This window comes from Perognathus longimembris, chromosome 11 (genome assembly GCF_023159225.1).
Source record: "Perognathus longimembris pacificus isolate PPM17 chromosome 11, ASM2315922v1, whole genome shotgun sequence".
Lineage (NCBI taxonomy): Eukaryota > Metazoa > Chordata > Mammalia > Rodentia > Heteromyidae > Perognathus > Perognathus longimembris.
Window position 1 is genome coordinate 43,132,317 of NC_063171.1, and position 25,613 is coordinate 43,157,929.

The 25,613-nt window shown below is 45.5% G+C and overlaps 1 protein-coding gene across 3 annotated transcripts in view; it reads right to left on the reverse strand.

The window, feature by feature from the left end:
• Positions 1-23,384, reverse strand: part of Cgn (cingulin) — a 33,829-nt gene extending 10,445 nt beyond the window's left edge. Inside the window, exons 1-10 of one of the 3 annotated variants that reach the window (XM_048357127.1) lie at positions 22,912-23,384; positions 15,161-16,050; positions 14,146-14,246; positions 13,942-14,011; positions 12,539-12,634; positions 9,986-10,113; positions 8,686-8,818; positions 8,147-8,359; positions 7,543-7,691; positions 6,087-6,219 (exon numbers count right to left, since the gene is read on the reverse strand). In XM_048357127.1, the coding sequence (XP_048213084.1) occupies positions 6,087-6,219; positions 7,543-7,691; positions 8,147-8,359; positions 8,686-8,818; positions 9,986-10,113; positions 12,539-12,634; positions 13,942-14,011; positions 14,146-14,246; positions 15,161-16,015 (1,878 nt within the window). In that variant the 5' untranslated portion in view covers positions 16,016-16,050; positions 22,912-23,384. Of the gene's footprint in view, positions 1-6,086; positions 6,220-7,542; positions 7,692-8,146; positions 8,360-8,685; positions 8,819-9,985; positions 10,114-12,538; positions 12,635-13,941; positions 14,012-14,145; positions 14,247-15,160; positions 16,051-21,703; positions 21,776-22,911 lie in introns of those variants that run through there. The other 2 variants (XM_048357128.1, XM_048357126.1) reach the window with 2 other exon arrangements.
• Positions 23,385-25,613: the final 2,229 nt, after the last annotated feature.

The window sequence follows — 25,613 nt, forward strand, 5'->3', positions numbered from 1 at the left end:
GATTCCTCAGTACCACATATATAGAAAAAGCCGGAAGTGGCACAGTGGTTCAAGTGGTAGAGTGCTACCCTTGAACAAAAAGAAGCCTGGGACAGTGCTCAGGACCTAAGTTCAAGCCCCAGGACTGGCCAAAAAAAGAAAATATATAGTTCACACAAAAACTTGGATATGAATGTTCACAGTAGCATTATTCATTAGAGGCCAAATATAGAAATGATCCAAATGTTCATAAGGCAACAATTGAATAAAATATAGTAGAGTCAGAAGAGTAGAGCATTATTCATCCATAGAAAGTAATAAAGATATTTGTTCTACGTGGTTGAGCCCTAAAAACATGATAGGTAAAAAAAAAATTTTAAATAATAAAAAGCCAAAAATGAAAGACCACTTATTGTAGAATTACAGGTGCATGAAATAGCCAGAAGAGGCAAATCCAGAGAGACAGCAGGTTGACTACTGGCATCAGTGGGTAGAAAGAATGACTACTAATGGTCATAGCATACCTGTCTGGGGTGATTAAATTATTTTAAAAGTAGATAGTGCTGGTGGTTTCACAACTTAGAGTGTATACACTAAGAAAAACACTGGCTTGTCCATTTTTATTTATTTATTTTTGCTAGTCCAGGGGCTTGGACTCAAGGCCTGAACACTGTCCCTGGTTTCTTTCTGCTCAAGGCTAGCACTCTGCCACTTGAGCCACAGCACCACTTCTGGCAGTTTTCTGTACATGTAGTGCTGGGGGATTGAACCCAGGGCTTCATGTATACAAGGCAAGCACTCTAGACACTAGGCCATATTCCCAGCCCCGCTTGTCCATTTTTAAATGAGGAATTTCATAGTTTATAAAATATAACATCATTAAGAAATACTATGTAGAACTAGGAACCAATGGCTCACACCTGCAAGCTACCCAGGAGGCTGAGATCTGATGATCACAGTTCAAAGCTGGCCCAGGCAGGAAAGTCTGTGAGACCTTTATTTCCAGAAAAGGGGGGAAAAAAGAAAGAAAAAAAAAAAAGCCAGAAGAGGAGGTGTGGCTCAACTGGTAGAGTGCCAGCCTTGAATGGAAAAGCCAAGTGGGAGCACAAGCCCCTGAGTTCCAGCCCCAGCACTGGCACTAAATAAACAAACAAGCAAACAAAGACAAGCAGATGACCTTACAGCCAAAACAAGACTGGCTATCTATAAAATATAAGCTAAAGCAGAAAAAGAGGTGAGGGTATGGCTCAAATGGTAGAATACTTGCCTAACAAGCACAAGGCCCTGAGTTCAAACCCTAGTACTGCCAAAAAAACAACAGCTAGGCATGGTACTTGCAATCTCAGCACTAATGAGGCTGAGAAGAGGATAGAGAGTTTCAGATCTGCCTACGCTACATGGTATGACCATATCAAACTATGGTCTCCCTCATAAGGAATTGCACAGGTTTAGGCTAGTCACAGCAGAGGATCACAAGAGCCTAATAGCTATGCCCTTATGAACGCAAGACAATGCTAAGTGAAATGAACTCCATGTTCTGGAAACGATTGTTATATCACTGTTGTAATCATTTTCAACATGCCATGTGAAACCATAGCTTCTATTGTTGATGATCCTCTTGTATCCCCTTCCTGTGGTTGTACCTGTACTATCACTGTATCTCATCTGAGTACACTGGATACTATATATACTGGTATTAGAACTAGGGAAGTGAGGTCTGGGAATATGACCTAGTGGTAAAGTGCTCACCTCCTATACATGAAGCCCTGGGTTTGATTCCTCAGCACCACATATATAGAAAAAAGCCGGAAGTGGAGCTGTGGTTCAAGTGGCAGAGTGCTAGCCTTGAGCAAAAATAAGCCAGGGACAGTGCTCAGGCCCTGAGTTCATGCCCCAGGACTGGCAACAAAAACAAAACAAAACAAAAAGAACTAGGGAAGTGAAAGGGCATATCAAAATCGAGAGACAAAGGATAAAAAGACAAACGACTCCAAAAGGAATACTTGCAAAACCATTTGGTGTAAACCAACTGAACTCATGGGGGGAGGGAAAGGGGGAGGGGGAGGGGGAATGAGGGAGGAGGTAACAAACAGTACAAGAAATGTACCCAAGGCCTAACGTACGAAACTGTAACCTCTCTGTACATCACTTTGACAATAAATAAGAGAAAAAAAGGGAAACAAAAAATTTTCTTAAAAGAACCATATAAAAATAATAATATATAACTTTAAAAGTAATTTACGTGACCACGTGGCTACTGTATATATTCTTTCTTTTTTTTTTTTTTTTTTTTTTTTGCCAGTCCTGGGCCTTGGACTCAGGACCTGAGCACTGTCCACTGTCCCTGGCTTGTTTTTTGCTCAAGGCTAGCACTCTGCCACTTGAGCCACAGTGCCACTTCTGGCCATTTTCTGTATATGTGGTGCTGGGGAATCGAACCCAGGGCTTCATGTATATGAGGCAAGCGCTCTTGCCACTAGGCTATATCCCCAGCCCCTATATATTCTTGATACATTGTATATTGTATATATGTCTACCTGACCTAGAGAAGGGATAGAAAAACAGGGCGTAAGATATCACAAGAAATGTACACACTGCCCTACTATGTAACTGTACCCTTTTTGCACAACACCTTGTCAAAAAATTTGTGTTCAATATAATAAAAAAAAAGTAATTTAACTTCAACATTTTGAGGGACTACCTCTGAGAAAATAAAACTTAAATTTCCTAACAGGGCACCAAAAAAAACACCAAAGTATGTCTGATTGACATTTATGTTTTCCTCCAAATATTATGTATAATCTCAGATTTTTATTTACTTGGAAACTACAGAGCTGTTTCTTCTGTTGTTGTTTTGTTTTGTTTTTGTTTTTGTTTTTGTTTTTTGGCCAGTCCTGGGCCTTGAACTCAGGGCCTGAGCACTGTCCCTGGCTTCTTTTTGCTCAAGGCTAGATTCTGCCACTTGAGCCACAGCGCCACTTCTGGCCGTTTTCTGTATATGTGGTGCTGGGGAATCGAACCCAGGGCCTCATGTATACAAGGCAAACACTCTTGCCACTAGGCCATATCCCCAGCCCCTGTTGTTTTGTTTTGTTTGTGCTAGAACTGGGGCTTGAACTCAGGGTCTCCCACTCTCGCAGAGCTTATTTTTTGCTCAAGGTTGGCACTCTACCACTTGAGCCACACCTCCTCTTCCAGCTTTTGGCTGGTTAACTGAAGAATCTCTTGGATATGTCTGTCTATCCCAGCAACAAACTGTGACCCTAAGATCTCAGCCTCCTGAGTAACTAGGATTACAAGCATGGGCCACTGGTTTACAAAGCTCTTTCTTTAGTTTTGGTGTTTTGTTTTTTGTTTGTTTTGCCAGTCCTCGGCTTTGAACTCAGGGCCTGAGCACTGTCTCTGGCTTCTTTTTGCTCAAGGCTAGCAATCTACCACTTGAGCCACAGCGCCACTTCTGACTTTTTTCTATATATGTGGTGCTGAGGAATCGAACCCAGGGCTTCATGCATATGAGGCAAACACTCTGCCACTAGGCCATATTCCTAGCCCGTTTTTTTGTTGTTGTTTTTTTGCCAGTCCTGGGGCTTGAACTCAGGGCCTGAGCACTGGCCCTGGCTTCTTTTAGCTCAAGGCAAGCACTCTACCACTTGAGCCACAGTGCCACTTCTGGCTTTTTCTATATATGTGTTGCTGAGAAATCGAACCCAGGGCTTCTTTATGTATATGAGGTGAGTACTTTACCACTAGGCCATATTCCCAGCCCTAGAGCTCTTTCTTTTTTTTTTTTTATGTTTAAGGGGGATACATTTGTGTTTTCTTTAGATACACTGAAGCAGCTGCACAGTACAAAATCATAAGCTGTGGACACAGATAGGATGGGGTTTTTCTCTGTGAATTTACACAAATTTGTATCCAGATACATATATGGGAAAGGCACAAAATATTCAAATATTGCTATCAATTGTTGGCCTATGTAAATAAACCAAAATATGTTGTCAGCATTGTCATTATTATGTCTCTACATACATTGATATTAAAGGAGAAGAAATATTAAATGCTCTATTTCTATATTGGTGGTTAGTATTAATGTAGTAACAAAAATATGGGATATAGGAATATGAAAGAGAAGTAATGTCACATGTATTTATTCAGTAACTGGAGACTTCTATATTCCCTTTTTTTGGCTTTTTTTAAAATTAAATTTTGTTTACAAGGTGTTGTGCAAAAGAGGTACAGTTACATAATAAAGCAGTGGGTACATTTCTTGTGTTATCTTACACCCTCATTTTTCTTTCCCTTCCCTAGATCAGGTAGGCATATATACAGTACCAGTGTACCAAAATCTTATACAATAACCACGTGGCGTACGCCAAAGGAAATTCACCTAGAACTTTAAATGTAACGTCAACAATAGAATCCTCCTGTGTCTTTCTCTTGGGAGTTGTTTTTGCTTACCCTCGTCTTATATGATCATATATACAAAGCTGCTGAGCTATTGTGATTCACTGATAGGTCTATTCTAGACCTTTTTCTGTTTAATAGTTCTTTGGTTTTAGACACATAATGTAAGGTCGCTGACCTAAACTTGTGGAAATACCATTTCCACAGAGCTCTTTCTTTACTCACTTAAAAATAGCATTATAGTTGGGCACCAGTGGCTCACACCTATAATCCTAGTTACTCAAGAGGCTGAGATCTGAGGATCACAGTTCAAAGCCAGCTGGGACAGAACAGTCCCCATGTGGGCTGGGGATATGGCCTAGTGGCAAGAGTGCTTGCCTCGTATACATGAGGCCCTGGGTTCAATTCCCCAGCACCACATATACAGAAAACGGCCAGAAGTGGCACTGTGGCTCAAGTGGCAGAGTGCTAGCCTTGAGCAAAAAGAAGCCAGGGACAGTGCTCAGGCCCTGAGTCCAAGCCCCAGGACTGGCCAAAAAAAAAAAAAAAAAAAGTCCCCATGTGACTCTTATCTCCAATTAACCTCTCAAAAACTGGAAGTGGACCTGTGACTGAAAGTGGTAGAGTGCTAGCCTTGCAAAAGAGAGCTCAGGGACAGCACCCAGGCCCTAAGTTCAAGTCCCACAACCAACAAAAATAAACATACCATTATTTTCATTATAACTAGAATGTTTTATGGTAGAAATACAATACACAAGCACTGACTAATATTTGTAAACTAAGTGCCTACTACCTGTCTAGGACAATGTATCAATGAAATGCAGACTGAAATGCATCTTGAGGAAACCATAAATGCCAGTGCCCCAATGAAAGGATTTTCTAAGTTATCTAAGTTGACCAAAAATAACCCATTGCCTTCTTGTTCTTCATAAATGGAAACACCAAGAATATGAAGAAGTTATTTATGTTCATATCAATTTTATAACCTTATCATTTGTGACTGATATGAAGCATCACCCCAGGCATGATTTTTTTTAAAAAATAGAACTGACTATGAAAACAAAGACCAAAAAGGGAAGCTGACTGTGAACTTTGGGTGGTACCACCCCACCAGCAAGGCTGTGCCTTGAAGACTGGGGAGATAGACACACTAAACATGAGGGATTCTTTATTTCCCCATGGCTAGACTGTATATTCTACAACAGCCTTTGGATTACAATCTGGCTTCCCATGTAGGTCAGCTACATGCCAAAGAAGCATTCCAGTCCAGATGATTATATTTCTCATTGTAAATTAACCAACATTCTAGCCAAAAATACCATAGTTAATATCATAACCATAGTTAATGAGCCTCCCCCTCCCCCCTTGAAAGACAGACCAGCTTTTGCTATGCTGACCAAATTAAGCTCCTGAGCCTGCAAAAATGACCCTGGACTTTCACAAATCCACCTAAATGCTGTTACCCCCTGAGGTCTCTTGGGAGGCTGCCAGCAGCCTCTGGCTCTGCCCCAACCTGGCTGAGAGCCTTTTCTACTACAAACCTCCAGAACCAATAGGAAAACCAGTCCTATTGTGCTGGAAAGCAAACGCTGTGATGAGATCTGCAGGCGCAGATGGCCCCATGAGCATGAGGACCGTTGTGGATAAGAGAAGCAAGTGCCTATCACCCCAACTTGCCATTCTGTTCCCCAACTACCAAGTACCTTCTTGAGTTCCTCAACTTGTTGAGCATCTCTTCCACCACCTCGAGACTGATCCAAATTCCTCTGTAAGACCTCTATCTTCTCTCCAAGCTCCTCTTCTATCTCTTCCTTCTCCATGCGCAGCTGCAGGAGTCTGAGCCCAGCGAAATAAAATAAAGAAGAAAGGGAACAGGGTCAGGACTCTGGCTTTTCGCTTTCTGACAGTGTAAAGAAGCTCTATGGAGGCTACCACCCTGAGCAACCACTCTAAAGAAGAAGATGGATATGGAGAAGGGCAGTTTGAGAAATGGGAGAACATAGCAAGTTAGGAAGGATTGGCTAGAATTCTAGATAATTGGAAGATGGCGATAGGAAGATCCCAGTTCATTGTCAACCAAGGCATAGAAGTTTATGAGATTCCATCTCAACTAATGGCTGGGGGTGGTCATCTCCATGTGCTTGTCATCTCCAGTGACATAGGGAATCACAAGTAGGAGATGGCAGCTTACTTATACTGGCCCTGCCATTAAGTAAGACCCCTCCTTGAGAATAACCAATGCAAAAAATAAAATAAAATAAAGGAGTTGCATATGTGCAAGTCATATCTCAAATATAATTGGACATGATAACTCATACAGGACTCTAGGCATCACACACAATCAGGCTAAAAGAGAATACCCTTAGAGGGAGGAACACAAAGGGGAAACTCCTCTGAACATTAAAGTACTACTTATTGAAATGAACTCTAGGAAATGGGAACATGGGAAGGGGGGTTGTTTGTTATTGTTTGTTGTTATTGTGGTAGAGTTTGGTGGTTTTGCTTTGGGTGTTTTTTTCTGAGATGGTAAGGGAGGAGGCAGAAAGGGAGGGAGGAAGGGTGAACAAATGCAATCATGCTACACAGTATACACTGTGGAAAATTACCTAAATAACTTCTGGGCAGGGATGGGTGGGGGAAATTGGAAGAAAGTAAAGAAAGAGGTTACACAGCTCAGAAAAAGAAATGGCTAGGCACTGTTAGCTCATGACTGTAATCCTAGCTACTTAAGAGGCTGAGATCTGAGGATTGTGGTTCAAAGCCAGCCCAGACAGCAAAGTCTATAAGACTCTTATTTTCAATTAATCACCAGAAAACTGGAGGTGGCACTGTGGCTCAAAGTAGTAGAGTGCTAGCCTTGAGCAAAAGAGCTCAAGCCCCCAAACTGACACACACGCATACACACACACATATATATTATACACATATATATGTAATGAATGTATATTCATTACCTCACTAATGAAACGGTAGCCTTTCTGTACAATACCTTAACCGTAGCAATAAAATTACTTTTTTGGCAAAAGGAGTTGGAGATGTGACTCAAGTATACTACCTAGCAAGTGTAATGGCCCACAGTACCTCAAAAAAAAAAAAAGAAAAAGAAAAAGGATCTAAGAGTCATGGATAAGTGCTCCCAAGAGAAGATGAAGTCCTTACTCTTGCTTGGTGGCTCTCAGCTCTTCCTTGTTCTTCTGAAACATGTTCTGCCAGTGCCCTGTTTCCTCTGAAGTCTCCTCTAGCTCTCTCTGAAGCTCTAGCACCAGGGTTGACATCTTCTGCCTCTCAGCCTCCAGTACTGCATGGTCCTAGGGAAGAGAAAGGCCGGCATCAGGAGGCTCAGGCTCAGGGCAGAGCTCACTTCAAGGCAATCTGAGAATGTGCCCAAGAGGAAACTCAGGCTCAGAGGGCACCATGCTTCTGCACTGACAACAGGGTGTCTGGTTCAATGCCAGCAAGCTCACCTTCCTCATCACCTACAGGAAGCCTATCCTAGTTACTTCCCCCCACAAAGCTTAGTCACATATCCTCATGGTACTTCTGGCCTATGTTCCTCCTCTCTCTCTTCTCTCCTCTCTCCCTTCTCCCCTTCTCCTTTCCTCCTCTGTCTCTACCCTCCCTTCCCATGTAGATTTCCTGGCCAAGGTTTTCACTACTTCTCACATATGTCCTTTAGGGAGAGCTCCTATTGCAAGCACGAATAAGTCCAAATATAATATTAAGGCCGCTCCCTCCTCTCCCAGCCTCTGCCTTGGTCACATGCCTGGGATGCGTCCTGCATGCTCCGGCGAAGCTTCTCTGTGTCTCTTTGGTACTGCTGCCGGACATGCTCTACCTCTTGGTCGCGGGAGGCCACCTCCTCCTTCAGGGCCCCCTTCAGGGCTGTCAGCTCCCGTTCACGCAGCCTCAACTGCTCCTCTATTCGTTGTTTCTCTTCTAAGACTTCTTCTAGAAGTTCCCGGGTATCTAACAGATCCTGGGAAAAGAGAAAGTGGGAAGGGTGACTATATTAGGGTCCATCTGTTTAGGAGTAATTCATCCATTGAGCTGAAGAAATGAAAAATAACAAGTTGTGTGTCAGTGGCTCAAGGCTGACTATTCAGGAGACTGAGGATCATGGTTTGAAGCCTGTCTAGACAGACATATCCATGAGATCTCTTGCCACCTTTGTGTCTTCCTGAAAGCACACTAAATAGTACCTGTTATAAACTATACTACTTTGGGGAACATGTGAATGAGCAAACTTGAGGGTGCTCCAATAGAACGGAAGCTGAGGCTCAGGTCCACAACCCCATACTTTACCTTCAGGAGCCCCTCTTTAGCAGGCTCAGGGCTCTGGCCCTGTTTCAGCTTGCTCTGCAGCTCCTTCACCTGGGTCTCCAGCCCATGCCGTAACCTTTCACCCTGGTCCAGGAGAAGCTTCATGTTCTGGAGCCTGGTAATAGACAACATTATTGAACACTATGTGTCAGGCAGTTTCTAAATACTTTCCATCTATTAGTTCATTTAAGCTTCATTTGTTCAGGAGCTGGGAATGTGGCTTAGTGGTAGAGTGCTTGCCTAGCATGCATGAAGCCCTGGGTTCCATTCCTCAGTACCACATAAACAGAAAAGGCCAGAAGTGCTGCTGTGGCTCAAGTGGTAGAGTGCTGGTCTTGGGCACAGAGAAGCTTAGGTACAGAGCCCAGGCCCTGAGTTCAATCTCTAGGATGGGGGGGGGGGGGCGGGGGGAAAGGTGTATTTGTCCACATCTCTTTTTTGTTTGTTGCCAGTCTTGAGGCTTGAACTTGGGGTCTGAGCACTGTCTTTGAGCTTCTTTGAGCCACATTCCCAGCCCAGTTGTTTGTTTTATTTTGTTGTTTCATTGGTTTGGTTTTTGCTGTGGGAATAGAGCCCAGGATTTTGTCCATGTTATTTTGGCTCTCTACCACTGAGCTATATCCTCAGCCCTTGTTTAAATCTTAATAACAGCCCCCCTAACTATCTTATTTAATACTGCAATCTGCTACCCAACAGCCTGGTCCCCATGATCTGTCTGAATCTGCTCTATTCAGCACCTTCTCAAGTGTTACATATTTACTTCCATCCCATGCTTGCTCACTATGCTTGCCTACTATGTTTCTGGAAGGCAGGACCCTTCATCAGCATGGCTACCTCAGTGAGTCACCTCAGAAGCTTAAATTAATGCCTGTCATTATTGGGAAGATATGCTCTAAATAACTAAGTAAATTCTCATAATAAACCTATTTTATAGGTTAAGAACATGAGACATAAGCAAATCCATATTGCCTAAAATTCATGCACCATTACATTACTGATAGAGAAGGTGAAGAAAGGTCGTGTGCTGGTGGCTCACACCTGTAATCAAGTACTAGGCTTGAACATAAAGAGCTCAGAGACAGAGCCCTGGCCCAGAGTTCAAGCCCCACAACAGATGAGAGAGAGGGAGAGAGAGAAGAGAAGAGAAGAGAAGAGAAAGGTTCTGTGATGGAACCATCCCTGCCCTTTTCAGCTTCTGTCTCCTTCAACCCTGGGAAGGATGACCTCTAGGTCCAGCCTGGAGGTCAAACAGGGCCCCACATGTGCCCTCAGCTGCACTCACTCTTTGGTGCTCTGCTGGACCTCCCCTTTCCTTCTCTCTAGCAGCTCCTGCAGTCTGCTGCACTCTTCTGCTTTCTCCTCCAGCTGCCGCTCCAGCCCAACCTGGGATGGCTCTAGCTTCTGCCGCTTCTGGAAAAGAAGAGTATAGCAGGTAGAGAGTAGGGAGAAAAAAAGGCAGAAAGATCCACTATAAAGAGAATAACCAGGGGCTGGGAATATGGCCTAGTGGTGAAGTGCTCGCCTCGTATACATGAAGCCCTGGGATCGATAGCTCAGCACTACATATATAGAAGTAGTGGCTCAAGTAGTAGAGTGCTAGCCTTGAGCAAAAAGAAGCCAGGGACAATGCTCAGGCCTTGAGTTCAAGCCCCAGGACTGGCAGAGAGAGAGAGAGAGAGAGAGAGAGAGAGAGAGAGAGAGAGAGAGAGAGAGAGAGAGAGAGAGAAAGAGAGAATAACCAATACGCATTGGACACTTAACTCTATGACAGACACTGTACTAGGGAACTCATATATATTTTATGCATGTAATCCTCACAACAAATCTAGATGTTTGGGATGGGTAAAAACATGTACAGGGGCTGGGAATATGGCCTAGTGGTAAAGTGTTTGCCTCATATACATGAAGCCCTGGGTTCGATTTCACATATGTAGAAAAAGCCAGAAGGGGCACTGTGGCTCAAGTGGTAGAGTGCAAGCCTTGAGGAAAAAGAAGCCAGGACAGTGCTCAGGCCCTGACTTCAAGCCCCAAGACTGGCAAAACAAAACAAAACAATGTGAAGAAATTCATTAGCATTTCTTTCTATTCAGATCCCCTTGAATGTAGGCTAGAAGAGAAAAATGAGGAACTGACATGTGAATTCTGATGTTAGGTCATAAAAAGGCACTGCACTTTCTTCCATACTTTTTCTCTTCTATCACTCATTCTGAGAACACTCTAGCACCTCTATGAAGGGGTCCTTATACTCAAGAACTGTAGCTTCAACCAAAGTCATTTAAATAACCCATTTAAGAAGCAGATCCACCATCTCTACTCAAGCTTCCAGTCATAAGTTTGAACTTCTTTTTTTTGGCCAGTCCTGGGGCTTGGACTCAGGGCCTGAGCACTGTCCCTGGCTTCTTCTTGCTCAAGGCTAGCACTCTGCCACTTGAGCCACAGTGCCACTTCTGGCCATTTTCTGTATATGTGGTGCTGGGGAATCGAACCCAGGGCCTCATGTATACGAGGCAAGCACTTTTGCCACTAGGCCATATCCCCAGCCCCAAGTTTGAACTTCTGACTTGGGTCTAAATACCCAGCTAAGCTGATCTCAGATTCCTGGTCCTCAGACCCTAGAAAATGCTCATCTTAAGCTGTTAAATTCTAAGTGTAATTAGTGTCACAGCAATAAATAAATAATAGTACTCTTATCTCTACTTTGCAATTAAAGAAATAGAAGCTTAAAACACTTAAAGAACTTATCCAAGTTGTTACACAGCCAAGTATCAAGCTCTAAATCTATTTAGTTTGGTTCCATAGCCCATCACTTAATTACATTGCTGTGCCTTCTTGGGAACAAGGGGGACACTTATAATGAGTACTAACTACATGAAAGGCAATACTGTGAAAAACTTTACAAGCTGGGCACTGGTGACTCAGGTATGTAATTCTAGCTATTCAAGAGGCTGAGATCTGAGGATGGAAATTCGAAGACAGCCCAGGCAGGAAAGTGCACAAGAATCTTATCTCCAATAAACTACTCAAAAAAAGCTGGAAGTTGTGCTGTGGCTCAGAACCAGCAAAAAACTTTACAAAAAGGCCTTTAAGTTTTAGGAGAAAAAATATTTTTTTTTCTTTTTCCTTCCCTGAGCTCTTTTGCTCAAGGCTCGTGCTCTACCATTTGAGCCACAACTCCACTTCTAGCTTTCTGGTGGTTAATGGAGATAAGAGTCTCACGAATTTTCCTGCCTGGGCTAACTTTGAACTGCAATCCTCAGATCTCAGCATCCTGAGGAGCTAGGATTACAGACAGGGGCAACCGATGCCCAGTAAAAGCTGTCTTTTTTTTTTTTTTTAAATTCCTTTTCTGAAACTTACAGGAAATTCAGTTAACTTCTGTGATCTTCAGTTTTCCCATCAGAAAAAAGTATAGAATACCTATTTTGTGGGTCACTTTTATGATTATATATTACTCAGGATAGTATCTACTACAAAAATTATATTTAGTAAATGACAGCCATTGTTGTTGCTGGCATTACTTATGATGGAAGAACTTGAGGCACAGAGAACATGAGTAATTTTCTCAAGCTTAACACAGCCAAGTAAGAAACAAAGCTAGGAGAAGAATTTCCAAGAAAATGGAATGGCAAATAGCTAGATCCCTAATGTTCTCTGCATTTCCAAGTTCCACAGGAACCCCCAAATCCTTATCGATACTAATATAGTCTTATCACTTATCTTACAGCATATAATAAAACTTATCCTCTTGCTTGTAAAAGCCATTGTCAACAATCTCCAGGCCAAGGTGTTTTCCCTTTGGTCCCGCACACCTCCCGGAATTCTGACTTCTCCTCACCTTCATCTCTTCATCCAGTTTTTTCTGTAGTTCCTCTACTTTTTGGGTGAGCTCATCCTGCCCTGCCAGGGTCTTAGTAGAAGCAGGAGAAATAATCTGCCAGAGAGATGTTGGACAAGGAAGAAGGATGGGACATGAGTGCACATCCAGATCCCTGGATGTCCTCAAGATCCTAACCTTGATTTTTTTTAAATTTAATTTATTAATTGAACACAAATTTTTTGACAAGGTGTTGTGCAAAAAGGGTACAGTTACATAGTAGGGCAGTGTGTACATTTCTTGTGATATCTTACGCCCTGTTTTTCTATCCCTTCTCTAGGTCAGGTAGACATATATACAATATACAATGTATCAAGAACATATACAGTAGCCACGTGGTCACGCCCAAGAAAGTTCGCCTAGGGCTTTAAATGTAATGTTGATATTAGACCATATGTCGACAGTAGTCTTATATGAACGTACATACATAGCTTTTTTTTTTTTTGGCCAGTCCTGGGGCTTGGACTCAGGGCCTGAGCACTGTCCCTGGCTTCTTTTTGCTCAAGGCTAGCACTCTGCCACTTGAGCCACAGCGCCACTTCTGGCCATTTTCTATATATGTGATGCTGGGGAATTGAACCCAGGGCCTCATATATACAAGACAAGCACTCTTGCCACTAGGCCATATCCCCAGCCCCATACATAGCTTTTGAGCTATTGTATTCCCCTGAGAGGTCAATTTTTGACCTTTATATGTTGAGTAATTGTTTGGCTTTAGTTACATACTGTTGGGTCGCTGCCCCAATCCTGTGGGAAATACTATTTGACAAGCAGTTTTTGGTTTCACAGACTTGGTCTCTACTGTCTCTCCGTCTCCCTTTGTCAACAGTCATATATCAGGGAGATAATGCCCCTTTGTTGTCTGTGTTCTAGGCTTGTCTCGCTCAACATTATTTGTTCAAGTTCTGACCATTTCCCTGCGAATAACAATATTTCACCATTCCTAATTGCTATGTAGTATTCCATTGTGTATAAGTACCCTATTTTTTGGATCCATTCATCTGTGGAGGGGCATCTGGGTTGTTTCCATATTTTGGCTATTTGAATTGTGCCGCGATAAACATGGAAGTACAAATGTCTTTTTGATATCTTGGGACTTGCTGTTTAGGATAGATGCCTAGGAGTGGTATGGCTGGGTCATAGGGGTAGGTCTATATTGAGCTTTTTGAGAAACCTCCATACTGTTCTCCAAAGTGGTTGTACTAATTTGCACTCCCACCAACAATGGAGAAGGGTTCCTCTTTCCCCGCACTCCCTCCAGCATTTGTTGTTGCCTGAGTTCAGAGTATAGGCCATTCTAACTGGGGTGAGGTGGTATCTCAGCTAAGCTTGATTCTTATTCCTACTGAGTGAAGGTCACTTACCGAGAGAGGCTGTATCTGCTCCAGCACCAAACTAACCTTCCTCCTCACAGAGGCTTCACTTTCTGAGCTTCTAGAAGACAGAAGGGCAGAAGCGAAGGGGAGGGGAGGAGAGAGGCAAAAAGAGAAAGAAAAGAAAAAAAACAAGTCAGATGGAGGCAATGAAGTTAGATGAAAAAGAAAGGCTATTGAGCAGGCCCCACTCACCCCTCTTTTAGGATGCCAAAGATGGTGGCCTTCACATGATCCATACTGTCTGGTGGGGCTGTCTCCTGCTGATCTCGGAGAAGGTCTGGAGTTGATTTCAACTGCAGAGAGAGAGAGAGAGAGATGGGTGAGGTAAGGTATACAGCTTATCCCTAGCTAATTATGATACAAAATCCAGGAAAACTGTAAGACCCTATCTAAAACAAACTATAGCAAAAAGGGCTGAGAATGTGGCTCATGTAGTCAATCCTACGCCTAGCAGGCATGACACTCAGTTCAAACCCTGAGATTGCCAGAGAGGAAAGGAAGAAGGAAGGAAAGGAGAGAGGGAAAAAGGGAGAAAAGAAGGGAAGGAGGGAGGGAGGAAGAGAATAAAGAAGAGGAGGAAGGAAGGGAATGAGGGAGGGAAGGAAGGAAGGGAGAAAAGGATGTAGAGTTGACAGCAAGGAAATGAGGCCACCTCTCGATATGATGAACTTCACTGATGAGGCCTGAGCAATAGGCCTCATCACCTCTATGTTGTTACTATAAGCCAGATTTCCTTCAATAAGCAGATCTTAACCAGCTGTGGGCTATGTCGCAAAGCACTGTGACAGTTGATGTACTATATTCATAAATGATTTACTTTCAGAATGGACTTAATTTTGTCTCTAAGTAAAGTTGCTCTCCCATTTACATGCACTTCTGAGAAAGAAAGGCATAAAATTTTGGCAAGAACACCAAGCCTTCTTTGTGAAATTTGTAGACCTAGAAAATGAGCATTTGCTGGCTAACGTCTAGGGCAAAAACAAGTAACTGCACCTCTGTAAACAGTGAAGTCACAGCTCTCTTTTCTTTAAAATTTTACCTAGGGAACATCTTTGCTTGTGAATACCCTCTACTCAGTGGATAACAAGGAGAGCAAAAGGTCAAGACTTTCTGCCCTAGGTTATTTGGATGAGTAGAGTCTTAGGGTTGATAGGTCAGGGAGATTAAAGTGCTGAAGGGCTGGAACTAGGGAGGGATGGAATCAAACCTGCAGCATGGAGGGATCCTGGGCTTTCTCCCGTGGCTCCTCAAAACTCTTCAGGACCCAGTCCTGAGTCTGACGGGAGCGGCTGAAAGCACCAAAAGGGCTCTGGCTCTGAGGTGGCGGTGGATGTTTTGAACTGTCTCCGGGGCTCTCATGCTTCTTGCTAGGTGTCCAGTGTTTGGAAGACTGCTGTTCCCGTTCAGCAAGGGTGTCTTGTGGGGGCCGGCTATCCAGGCTCTGGCTCCGCTTACGCTGTTCATGGGGCAGGGTCCGTGTGCGACGACCAGTCCGGCCCCTGACCTGGCCCCCCACTTGATGGTTGAACTTGCTGATGAGTGAGTCCACTGAAGACAGGGGAGCAGTGTCAATGGTGTTAGCTGGGGTAGGCTCTGGGGGGGCTAGCTCCAGCAAGCTGGAACTCCTGTTGCTAGGACTCATAGGGGCAGGGCCTGCCAGTGAAGCCTGTGACTGAGAACGGAGCAGTCTTCTATTCCAACGAGCCCCAAGCTCCTCATCAGATGTGCTGCCCTGGGAGGGAGCAGATAACCCCTTGACCTGAGAGTAGGGGTTTTCAGGGAGTTCTGAATCGGAGCTCAGAGATCCTGGAGTTCCTTTGCTGTTGCCCCCCTTGATTTGGACCCCAAAGGAGTCACCCCCTTTCTCTCCACTGTTAAGCACCACAAAAGGCTGTCCAGCGATGCCCTGTACACGTACAGCAACCCCATAGCTACTGGCTCTTGCATCCTTAGCAGGGCGTCGCCCACCACGACGCAATGTGCCCTTCTCTGTAGCACCCTCTGGCTCTGTGATGAAGCGAATCTGAACTCCATGGTCTACAGGACCTCGGGGCTCAGCCATGGTGAATGCCTATTCCATGGGGGGGTGGGGAGACCCTGGAAGACAAAGGAAAGAGGCTTAGTTGAGGGACTTAAAATAGAAACCCAGAAACTTCCACCTTCCCATGCTAGTGGGGCTGACTTCCTTGTCAGTCCCTTCTACATAGCACCATGATTCTCCTACTTCATGTGAAAAGCAGAGATGAGATGTGAGGCTCTATCATCAGTTTCTAATTCAATAGGACTAGAGGAGATCTGAGATTTTACATTTCTCACCAAGTTCTCCTGGGCGATATTGACACTGTTGGTCCAGATAACATACTTGGAAGAGTTGGAGGATGTAACTCAGTGGTAGAGTACTCACCTAGCTTTGGTTAAGTGCAGGGTGGGGGTGGGAGGGGAGGGAGGCTGAGGGGGTAACAAACACATACACATAACACACTCTGAGATCCACTGACACAAAAGAATCTATTGCCTCTGATATAGTCCTGGAAATTATGACCTTGTTGAGAGTTTAAAAGACTTCACTTAGTCACCTGTGGCTCATACCCGTAATCCTAGCTACTTGGGAGGCTAAGATCTGATGTTGAGTTTCAAAGCCAGCCTGAACAAATTCAACTCTAATCTCCAATTAGCCATGAAAAAGTCACAAGCGCAGGTGTGGCTCAAGTGGTAGGGGGCCAGCTTAGGGGAGAAAAACATGAGGCCTCAAGTTCATACTCCAATACTGGTGCATTTGCGGACGTGCACGACACACACACACACAAACACACACACAAAGCTTTCACTTGATCTTCATATATATAATATAGGGAAAGCCTGTGCCTTCTCCCAAGTGAAGGCAGACCTCAAGCCCTGCCTACCAGGTACTTCTCTCCCTGGAGAAAGAGGGTTCATTAAAAATATAGAACAGAAAATACGTCATCCCGTTTCTGACAAGATATTCAAACCACAGCAGCGATAGCTCTGGGATGAAGAAACTGAGAGCTAGAGACATTCTCTGGAGAATAGAAAGGGATGGACTTTCTACTATGTACTTTTCTGTGTCTCTTTAATTTGGAACCAAGTACATATATTATCTACTCAAAGAAAAATTTAGGGCTAGGAATGTAGCTCAAGTGGTACAGTACTTGCCCAGCATGTTAAAGACCCAAAGTTAATCTCTAGCACTGCAGACAGCAAAAAAGAAAGGGGCATAGGAGGAGGGAGAACAATTTAAATAAAAGTTTAACTGTACCTATCCAAGGGGCCCCAGAAAACATAGGACTTTCCCATCTGGGGGCCAGGACAAAGGCCATCCACAGGCCAACTCACTGGTCCACATTGCCCAGGCTTAGAGTCAGCAAATGGAATGTGTTTCAGGTATGCTCTGGCTCTAGGAACTTCCCCACCCTTTCTGCTAATGTGTTGTCTCCATCAGAGCCCAGCACCAAACTGGAGGAGGAGTCACCAGCATGCTAGACTGGAAAACAAACATGCCCAACTCAACTTCCCTGTGGAGTTCTGGGCCAAGGAAACTTGGCTAGGTCCCTTTTCACTGGATTAAAGAAGCTCTAAGAAGCCAGGAAACCAACGTGAGCTGAGAGGGGAGGGGAAGGAATGGGAAGGGCAGAACTAAGAAAGGTAAGAAAGGGTTCCAGCTGAGAAATGGACTCTGAGGGTGACAGCAAGGAGTAAATTCATTCTACAAATTATTAGTAACAAAGGCAATGGACTAGAGCCAGGATCTCACTCAGAAAGTTCTAGTCTGTTCTTTACTTGATGTATATAACCTGAGCAAAGCACAATTCTTCTGAGCATCAGTTTTCCTCATCAGAAAAAATGGGTATGCTACTAACTCACAAGGTAAGTAATTACCTGTGAGAATTAGACAATAGTTATACTACATATGCAAAAAGTTATCGAATAGTAGTTTTAAGATGTATTTACTTTATAATAACCTTGTACTTAGGTTCAACTTCAGCCAACAATGGAGAAATGATAAGTTATTAAACACAAAAGCCCTGTTATATGCTGTTCGCTAGTAGCTCACAATCTGTAATTCTAGCTACTCAGGAGGCTGAGATCTGAGGATCATGGCTCAAAACCAGGTCAGGCAGAAAAGTCTGTGAGACTCTACTCTCCAAGTAACCACCAAAAAGCAGAAAGTAGAGGTGTGGCTAAAGTGGCACAGTGGCAACCTTAAGCGAAAAAGCCAAATGAGAATGTGAGACTTGAGTTTAAGCTCTAGTACTGACACAAAAACAAATACAGGGCTAGGAATGTGGCTTAGTGGTAGAGTGCTTGCTTAACATACATAAAGCCGAGTTCAATTCCTCAGTACCACATAAACAGAAAAAGCCAGAAGTGGCATTGTGGCTCAGTGGCAGAATGCCAACCTTGAGCAAAAGAAGCTCAGAGACTGTGCTCAGGCCCTGAGTTCAAACCTCATACATACATACTCCTGTCACAAATCTAACAAGTATCACCACTGACTCAAGCTACTCCTTTAGATATCACTTCCTCAGTGAAGCCTTCCTGACCACTCAACAGTTCAGATCTACATTATGGTCTTCAGTTACCCCCTTGGTGGGTTCATCTCCGTTGGTCGTTATGCATTTATTGGAGTGATTAATATCCATACCTCCCACTAAATTATAAACTCCTAGATGACAAAACTATGGCTGTCAGCTAATTCCAGTGCCTGGCACATGGAAGATGTGGATAAGTCCTTAATGAAGGTTGTGTCCTGAACAAAGGCATCTCCAACAGCAGTGGCAGGAAGATCGGCACAGATTCCTTATAGTATTGCTCTTTTATCTTAGTAACAAGTCTGTCATTCTGGTCTGGCTTGCCCTATACAGTTGTGATCTTAGAATCAGATGTGCCTAGACTGCCAGCCCTCTGAAGTCACATGATTTATTCATGACACCATTCTGCCCTGTCAGTACCTCTACAGATCTCCCAGATTCAGGTCAAATAGTTGCTGCCTTGGCCCAGCAAAGTGCACAGCAACTTGGGTGAGTGTTCTAAGTTGCGCAGACGTGATATTGAATGTTCCCTCAAGTCCCAATGACACCCCAATCTCAATCACCTTCAGTACCAGGACATAGGTGTCAGAGGCCAGAAGGGCTGAGGGATCTTTAGGGTGGGTCAGAAAGCAAGGCTCTAAATGATTCAACATGGAAAACCCGAAACCTACCCGCCTTCAGTTACAGAGGACAGTGGGGCGGGGCCAAAGGAACGGGCAGCTCAAGGCCTTGCATAAGCCCCAAAGGCAGGTAAACAACAATCTGGGCCCATAACATGGAGTCTCGAGCCTGCCTGACCCGGCTTTTCCCTCTCCTGGCACATGCCCAGGGCTCTTCTAACCAAATGTACTCTGGGAAGAGACCAGGACACAAGTGAATTAAGCTTCGTCTGTCTATCTCTGCCATTCCTGCTTGTGGGGAAGGGAAGGGCACACTACACCTGTACTGGACAGCCACTGCCTTCTCCCTGAGTTATTCATTAGCCTGCCCTGCCCCAATTCCATCACCTCTGGCCCAGCCATATGCATCTGGCTTCCAACTAGGAGTGACAGGGCCCCTGGACTTCTGGGAGGAAGTGGGGGGTGGGGTGGTTTCAGAGGAAGGACACTCAGAGCCAGGCAATATGCTAGATGCTAAATAACAGGCACATTTAGAAGAGAGGAGAGAACCAAGGGAACAGAGATTAGAATCCCCTTGGTGGAAATGAGGAAAGCAAATAGCAAAAACAGAAAAGGACAGCTCAGTGACCTTGATCACTTGGCTCCCTTTTTTACAGAGAGATAAGACGATTCCTTGTAGGTCCAAATAGGCCCCCCAAGTGGACTACTGGCTAGGTCCACTAAAAAAGCAGAAACCTGAGAGCCAAGCTAGAGCTGCTTGGCCAGTGGGGAGGGGGGGGGGAGTGGAAGGGGAGGAGACACAATGAAGAACAGGGCCCCTGCAAACTGGCTAGACAGGTTTGAGAGGCAAAGGGGAGTGCCAGGGAGACTACACTGGCAGCTTGTAAAGAAGACCAGAGATTCTACACCAGAACGGGCAGAGGGACAAGACCATGAGCAGGGGCACTATCCAGCCTGGATGCCAAAGCCAAGGTTCTGAAGGAGGCAGAAGGTTGGGCAGGGAAGAGACAAGAACAGCAGATGAACAAAGAACGTGGGTGAGTGACAGGCCAATGGGTGACAGAACCACTTTATCTACCTCTACCACTCCCTTCCAAGTTCCCAAAATTGCATTCCTAATCCCACTTACCTTGGCCACCTCCCAGGCTTTAGTTCTCCCCTCCCCAGCACGAAGAGAAACACTCCCCCCACTCCCCTCCCACAAGGGTAATAGCATGCAGGCCAGCCTGGGAACCTCAGGAAGCCAAAATCCTCTTAGTCAGGAGGCAAATCTCTGGATTAGCAGGCCCCCAGAGCCAGACCCCTACCCCTAAATATGCAGGATGAAAGAAGAGGTATCCGGGCATGCGTAGGCAGCATGTCTACAGACATAGCGGTTGCTAATTATTTCCCAATTACAACAACTGTACTCCAGCAGGGCATCAAAGGGGCCAAGCTCAGGTTGGCACTAGTTCCACAACTGCCTAAGGCAAGGAAATTTGCTTCAGAAGTCTTGTCTGGCCCCAATGTGTACCTCTCATCTGGCCTAGGGATTTGGAGGTGTAAATCCCCTAGTCTGTGGTCTCCTTGGGAGTTCTGCCTATTTCCTGTACCAGTAAAGCCTATTGCCAATCTAATAGCCATCAAGGATCAGGAGTCAAGAGATGCCTGGTGGTTTCTCCAAGTGAAGAGATTCTGGGAGACATCAGATAATTGATTAGGCTCCCAAATCTTACCCGCATGGTTCCCATCTAGAACCAAAGAAAAAAAATTATGTGTTCTTGGAAGAAGGGTTTGCTATTAGGCCCTGGAAAGAGGATTAGGAGAAATAAATATTTCTAGGTATTTTGCGAACCCATACATATATATTGTCTTTCTCTCTCTACACCCCCTACTCTTCAAGCTCTTCCCCTCAGCCTCATCCATCCTCCCCACCCCCACCCCAACTCTGGAAAAATTCTCCCTACCAGAAAAACAGAAAGCCCTAAGTAGTTTCACACCTAGCAAAGACGTGGGCTTGCCCTCTTGTTCGGTCCTTCAGTGGCATCTGATTGCACCTGTAGGTGCATAGTCAGAGGGGAGAAAGCCCACGCCGGAAGGGAGGTATCCGTGGCCAGCTCTAACTGGCAGCCAGGAGAAGGCACCCTAGGAAAACAGCACCTGCCGATGCCATGCACTTTCCTCTGAACCTCAGACACCTGCCGATGCCATCCACTTTTCTTCTGAACCTCCCTTTGCCCAGCTGAGACCAACTCCTTTCCCCCACCACTCCGGTCTCCAAGAGAAATTCTGCCCCAAGGGCTGGCGTCTGACCTCCAGAGATACCCAGGCGCTGAGACGCTTCCCTGCCCTGGGAATAGTCTTTCTTACCTTCATACGCCCCACGCCTGGCACCTTCCCAGCCACCTGCTTCTGGCATCTTACGACTCGGGGCCAAGCTCTGCGTTCTGCCACCAAACCCTGACCTTCCCTCTTCCCCTCTCCAAATCGGCACCGGTGCCCAAGTAGGGGCTATCGGATCGTCTCAACCCCTGCCCCTCACAGATCCACCTGGGGTTCCAATGGCATCTCCAGTGCCCTTGCCTCCGTTCAATCACTCACCCCAGCCGGGCTCAGCGCTCCAAGGCTCGCTGCTCCGGGCTCGGGCTGCGGGCTCGGGCTGAGCGGCACGCGCGGTTCCCAGGCCCTCCCCCTCGGTCCCTCGGTGCTCCCTCCCTTCTCCCCCTCCCACCAACCTGTTACTCCCCTCCGAAGCCCCGCCCCCATCTGACGTCAGCTCGGGCCCCGCCTCCCTCTTCTCCGGTTGGTCCGTTTTCCCGTGGGGGGCGGAGCCTCCACCGAGGGGGGAGTGGGGGAGGACACCCAGACCTGGGGTCTCGAGCCTAGTGGGCGGGAGGGGCGGCCGGGTCACGTGGGCTGGCGGAATGTGAGGTGCCGGGGCGGGGCGGGGCCCCCGGTGAGGGGCATGGGAGGCCATCTTGGGGGCGTAGTGGTTGGCGGTCAGTGGGCGTCCCCCCCAGATCGGGCCTCGGTACCACTGCAGTCCGAGCATCATCACCCGGGCCGTGCTGTGAGAGAGCCTCCCACCACCGGTCTTCTCCCCCGGAGCCTCCTCCTCTTGGAGCCCTTCCTGCTCTTCATCTACCTCTGCGCGTCAACCAGACATTTCCTGCAGAAAACGTCCGCGTGGTCCCCACCCCCACCCCACCCCCGACACCGGCGCCTCCCGTGGCTCAGCTCGCACCCCTTTCCCCCCTGCAGACCGAGCCAGATCCCCGATCCCGGCTCTCTCCTCTCCCCCCCCCCCCCCCAGTCTCCTGGCCTGTCACCTCTTCCTTTGGTGATATTCATCACCCAACTTCAGTGATTTTTTTTTTTTAATCACTTCCATCATTTGTCTCCCATCCCATGATCAAGCCCTCCGGGGCCAGGATCTTGTTTTATTGGCTTCCTCCTAAATGCCGACCACGGGGTCCCGAACATACTAGGCGCTTAATAGTGGCTGGACGAACGAATGGATGGATGAATAGGAGCTGAAAAGGTACATGTACATGCACTGGAATGACATTCTTTCCAAGGAGAAGGGGGACTCAAACCCGACCACAGATCTACCCTTCCTGAAAAGCCTTTCAAGAAGTAAAGAGATCGACCCCCAGTTCCCAGAAAAGGGCAGAATCTGGGGGTGTTCTACCAACTGCAGGCTCTAGGGTAACACCCGCTGCAGCTAAACATTAAAGGTGGCTTCTAGTGTTCACTGTTGGGGGTGGGGTGGGGAGGAGACACGTTAAAAAGTGATGGACTTGGCTTACCTTGCTGGGCTCTGAATGTGTCTCTCATTAATCTGTTCAATAAATATTTGTTCCCATCTATTCAGCTTAGAAGAGGAATCTCCCATACAGACAGCAGTCTGGTGCCAGGGCTGGATATTATTTCCTCCTCCTCTCCCCCCCCCCCCCAAGCCTTCAGAAGCTGGGTGTGGGCCCTGGAGGGGAAAGTCCACCTACCTGTTCTACACAGGGTTGCTAAGTCTCCACATTCCAAAGGAAGCTGCCTACTAGGAATAGAGCCATCCAACCGGCTCACGGCCTAGGGAGGAACCACAAGGAAAGGTGTGGTGAGTGTAGAGATAAGAAGTGGTCTGGTTTACCCCCCAAACCACTGGTGTCATTTTGTACAGATTTTTTTTAAAATTACAGGATTGTTGAATAGACCTAGGTACTGGAAAAGTGAAAGTGACTAAATTCTCCTCAGTAACCCTGTAACTACTTTGTGTCTTTGGGGCAAATAGAAGTAGGGTAGTTACCCTGCACTTCCAACTTCAGGCTACTCACTGTCTTGTTGGTCTATTCTTTGAGGAAACACTCAGTCTCAGAGGGATATGGTCATCAGGCACAAATGACAGGGTTAACATCATGTCAACAGATGTTTCCAAGCCTAGTGAAAATCACTCACATGTGCAATCCTAGCTACTCAGGAGGCTGAGATTGGAGGATGGTGGTTCGAGCCAGCTCAAGCAGGACTGTCCGTGAGACTCTTATCTCCAATAAACTACTGAGAAAAAGCCAGAAGTGGCTTTGTGACTCAAGTAGTAAAGCCTTAGCCTTGAGCACAAAGAAGCTCAGGGACAGTGCCCAGGCCCTGAATTCAAGCCCTGTTACTGACAAATAACAATAACAATAATAAATACAAAAAATTGATATATGTATTCAAGAGTGTAACTTTATTTTGTGAAATGAAGTAGAAGAGAAAGTTCTAAGTAAATTGGAGAAGGTTCACCAGAGATGTGAACTTGAAGCCAAATTATTTTCTGAATTACTTCCTGAATTATCAAAGACTTGTCACTACCACTAATTCCATTAAAGCTGGTCTTTCAAAAATCACTTATCAGGGCTGGGGATATGGCCTAGTGGCAAGAGTGCCTGCCTCAAATACATGAGGCCCTGGGTTCGATTCCCCAGCACCACATATACAGAAAATGGCCAGAAGTGGCGCTGTGGCTCAAGTGGCAGAGTGTTAGCCTTGAGAAAAAAGAAGCCAGGGACAGTGCTCAGGCCCTGAGTCCAAGCCCCAGGACTGGCCAAAAAAAAAAAAAAATCACTTATCAGAGAAATAACTGGGAGCCGGGAGTATTGCTCAGTCATAGAGCACTTGACCAGTATACTCAAGGCCTTGGGGTTTGATTCCCAGCAGTACTAAAAATAACTGAAGAAAGTAATTCCACTGTGAGATAAAAAAGAAAAAAAAGATGAGGTGGGAGTCGGGGGGGTCAAAGAATATGATACTTGAAACCTGTACCTTGTCTCAAAAATCACAAACAAGAAAAGAAAAGGTCATTGTAATAACCCTCCAGAATCTCCAAGAATCTCCAAAAAGTATTTCATTCTTCTGACCCAAGTTGTCCACTCTTCTCATTTAATTAGAGAAGCAGAACCATTAAAATTTTATATATCCATGAGCAGAGCACTGATTCTGGAGTCAGAAGATCTATATTCTAATTTTACTTCTGGGAAAGCTGTAGTTCTAGCTGTCTTCTAAATTACTTGGGAATCAGTTCCCTCCAAGAATTAAGAAAATGATCCCAGACTTTGTAATATTTTTCCTATAGGCTCCTTAGCAGGGAAAAGCAATTCATATCTTCTAGCCTCCCTTTTAAATATATTTAATATATGTGTATATACGCTATATATTTATTTTTTTGTTTGTTTTTTTGCCAGTCCTGGGCCTTGGACTCAGGACCTGAGCACTGTCCCTGGCTTCTTTTTGCTCAAGGTTAGCACTCTGCCACTTAAGCCACAGCGCCACTCTGGCCGTTTTCTATGTGGTGCTGGGGAATCGAACCCAGGGCTTCATGTATACCAGGCAAGTTCTCTTGCTACTAGGCCATATTCCCTGCCCCCGCAACTACTATTCCAGTAATGCTGAACCAAATTCAGATTAGTCCCCCCTGGAATCCACCTTTCCCTGCTTAACCAAGCCAGAGCACAGGCCTTACAGGCGTTTTTGGCCTAGTGGTAAAGTACTTGCCTCATATTTATTTATTTTTGCCTGTCCTGAGGCTTGAACTCTGGACCTGAGCTCTGTCCATGAGCTTATTTTTGCTCAAAGCTAACACTCTACCACTTGTGCCACAGCAACACTTCCGGCTTTTTCTGAGTAGTTTATTGGAGATAAGAGTCTCATGGACTTTCCTACCTGGTCTAGCTTTGAACTTCGATCCTCAGATCTCAGTCTCCTGAGCAGTTAGGATTACGGGTGTGAGCCACTGGCACCTGGCACATGTGTGTGTATGTGTGTGTGTGTGCAGGAATTTGAACTCAAGGTCTTGCTGAGCCACCTTCAGCCCCTTTGTACTCCCTCTGTGTGTGTGTGTGTGTGTGTGCGCACGCGCATGCGTGCACCTATACCAAGGCTTGAACTCAGTCCTGCTCTTGCTCTTTCTAGCTCACAGCAGGTGCCTCCAATCCTGAATTTTGCTGGTTAACTGGAAATAGAGCCTGAAAGACTTTTCTAT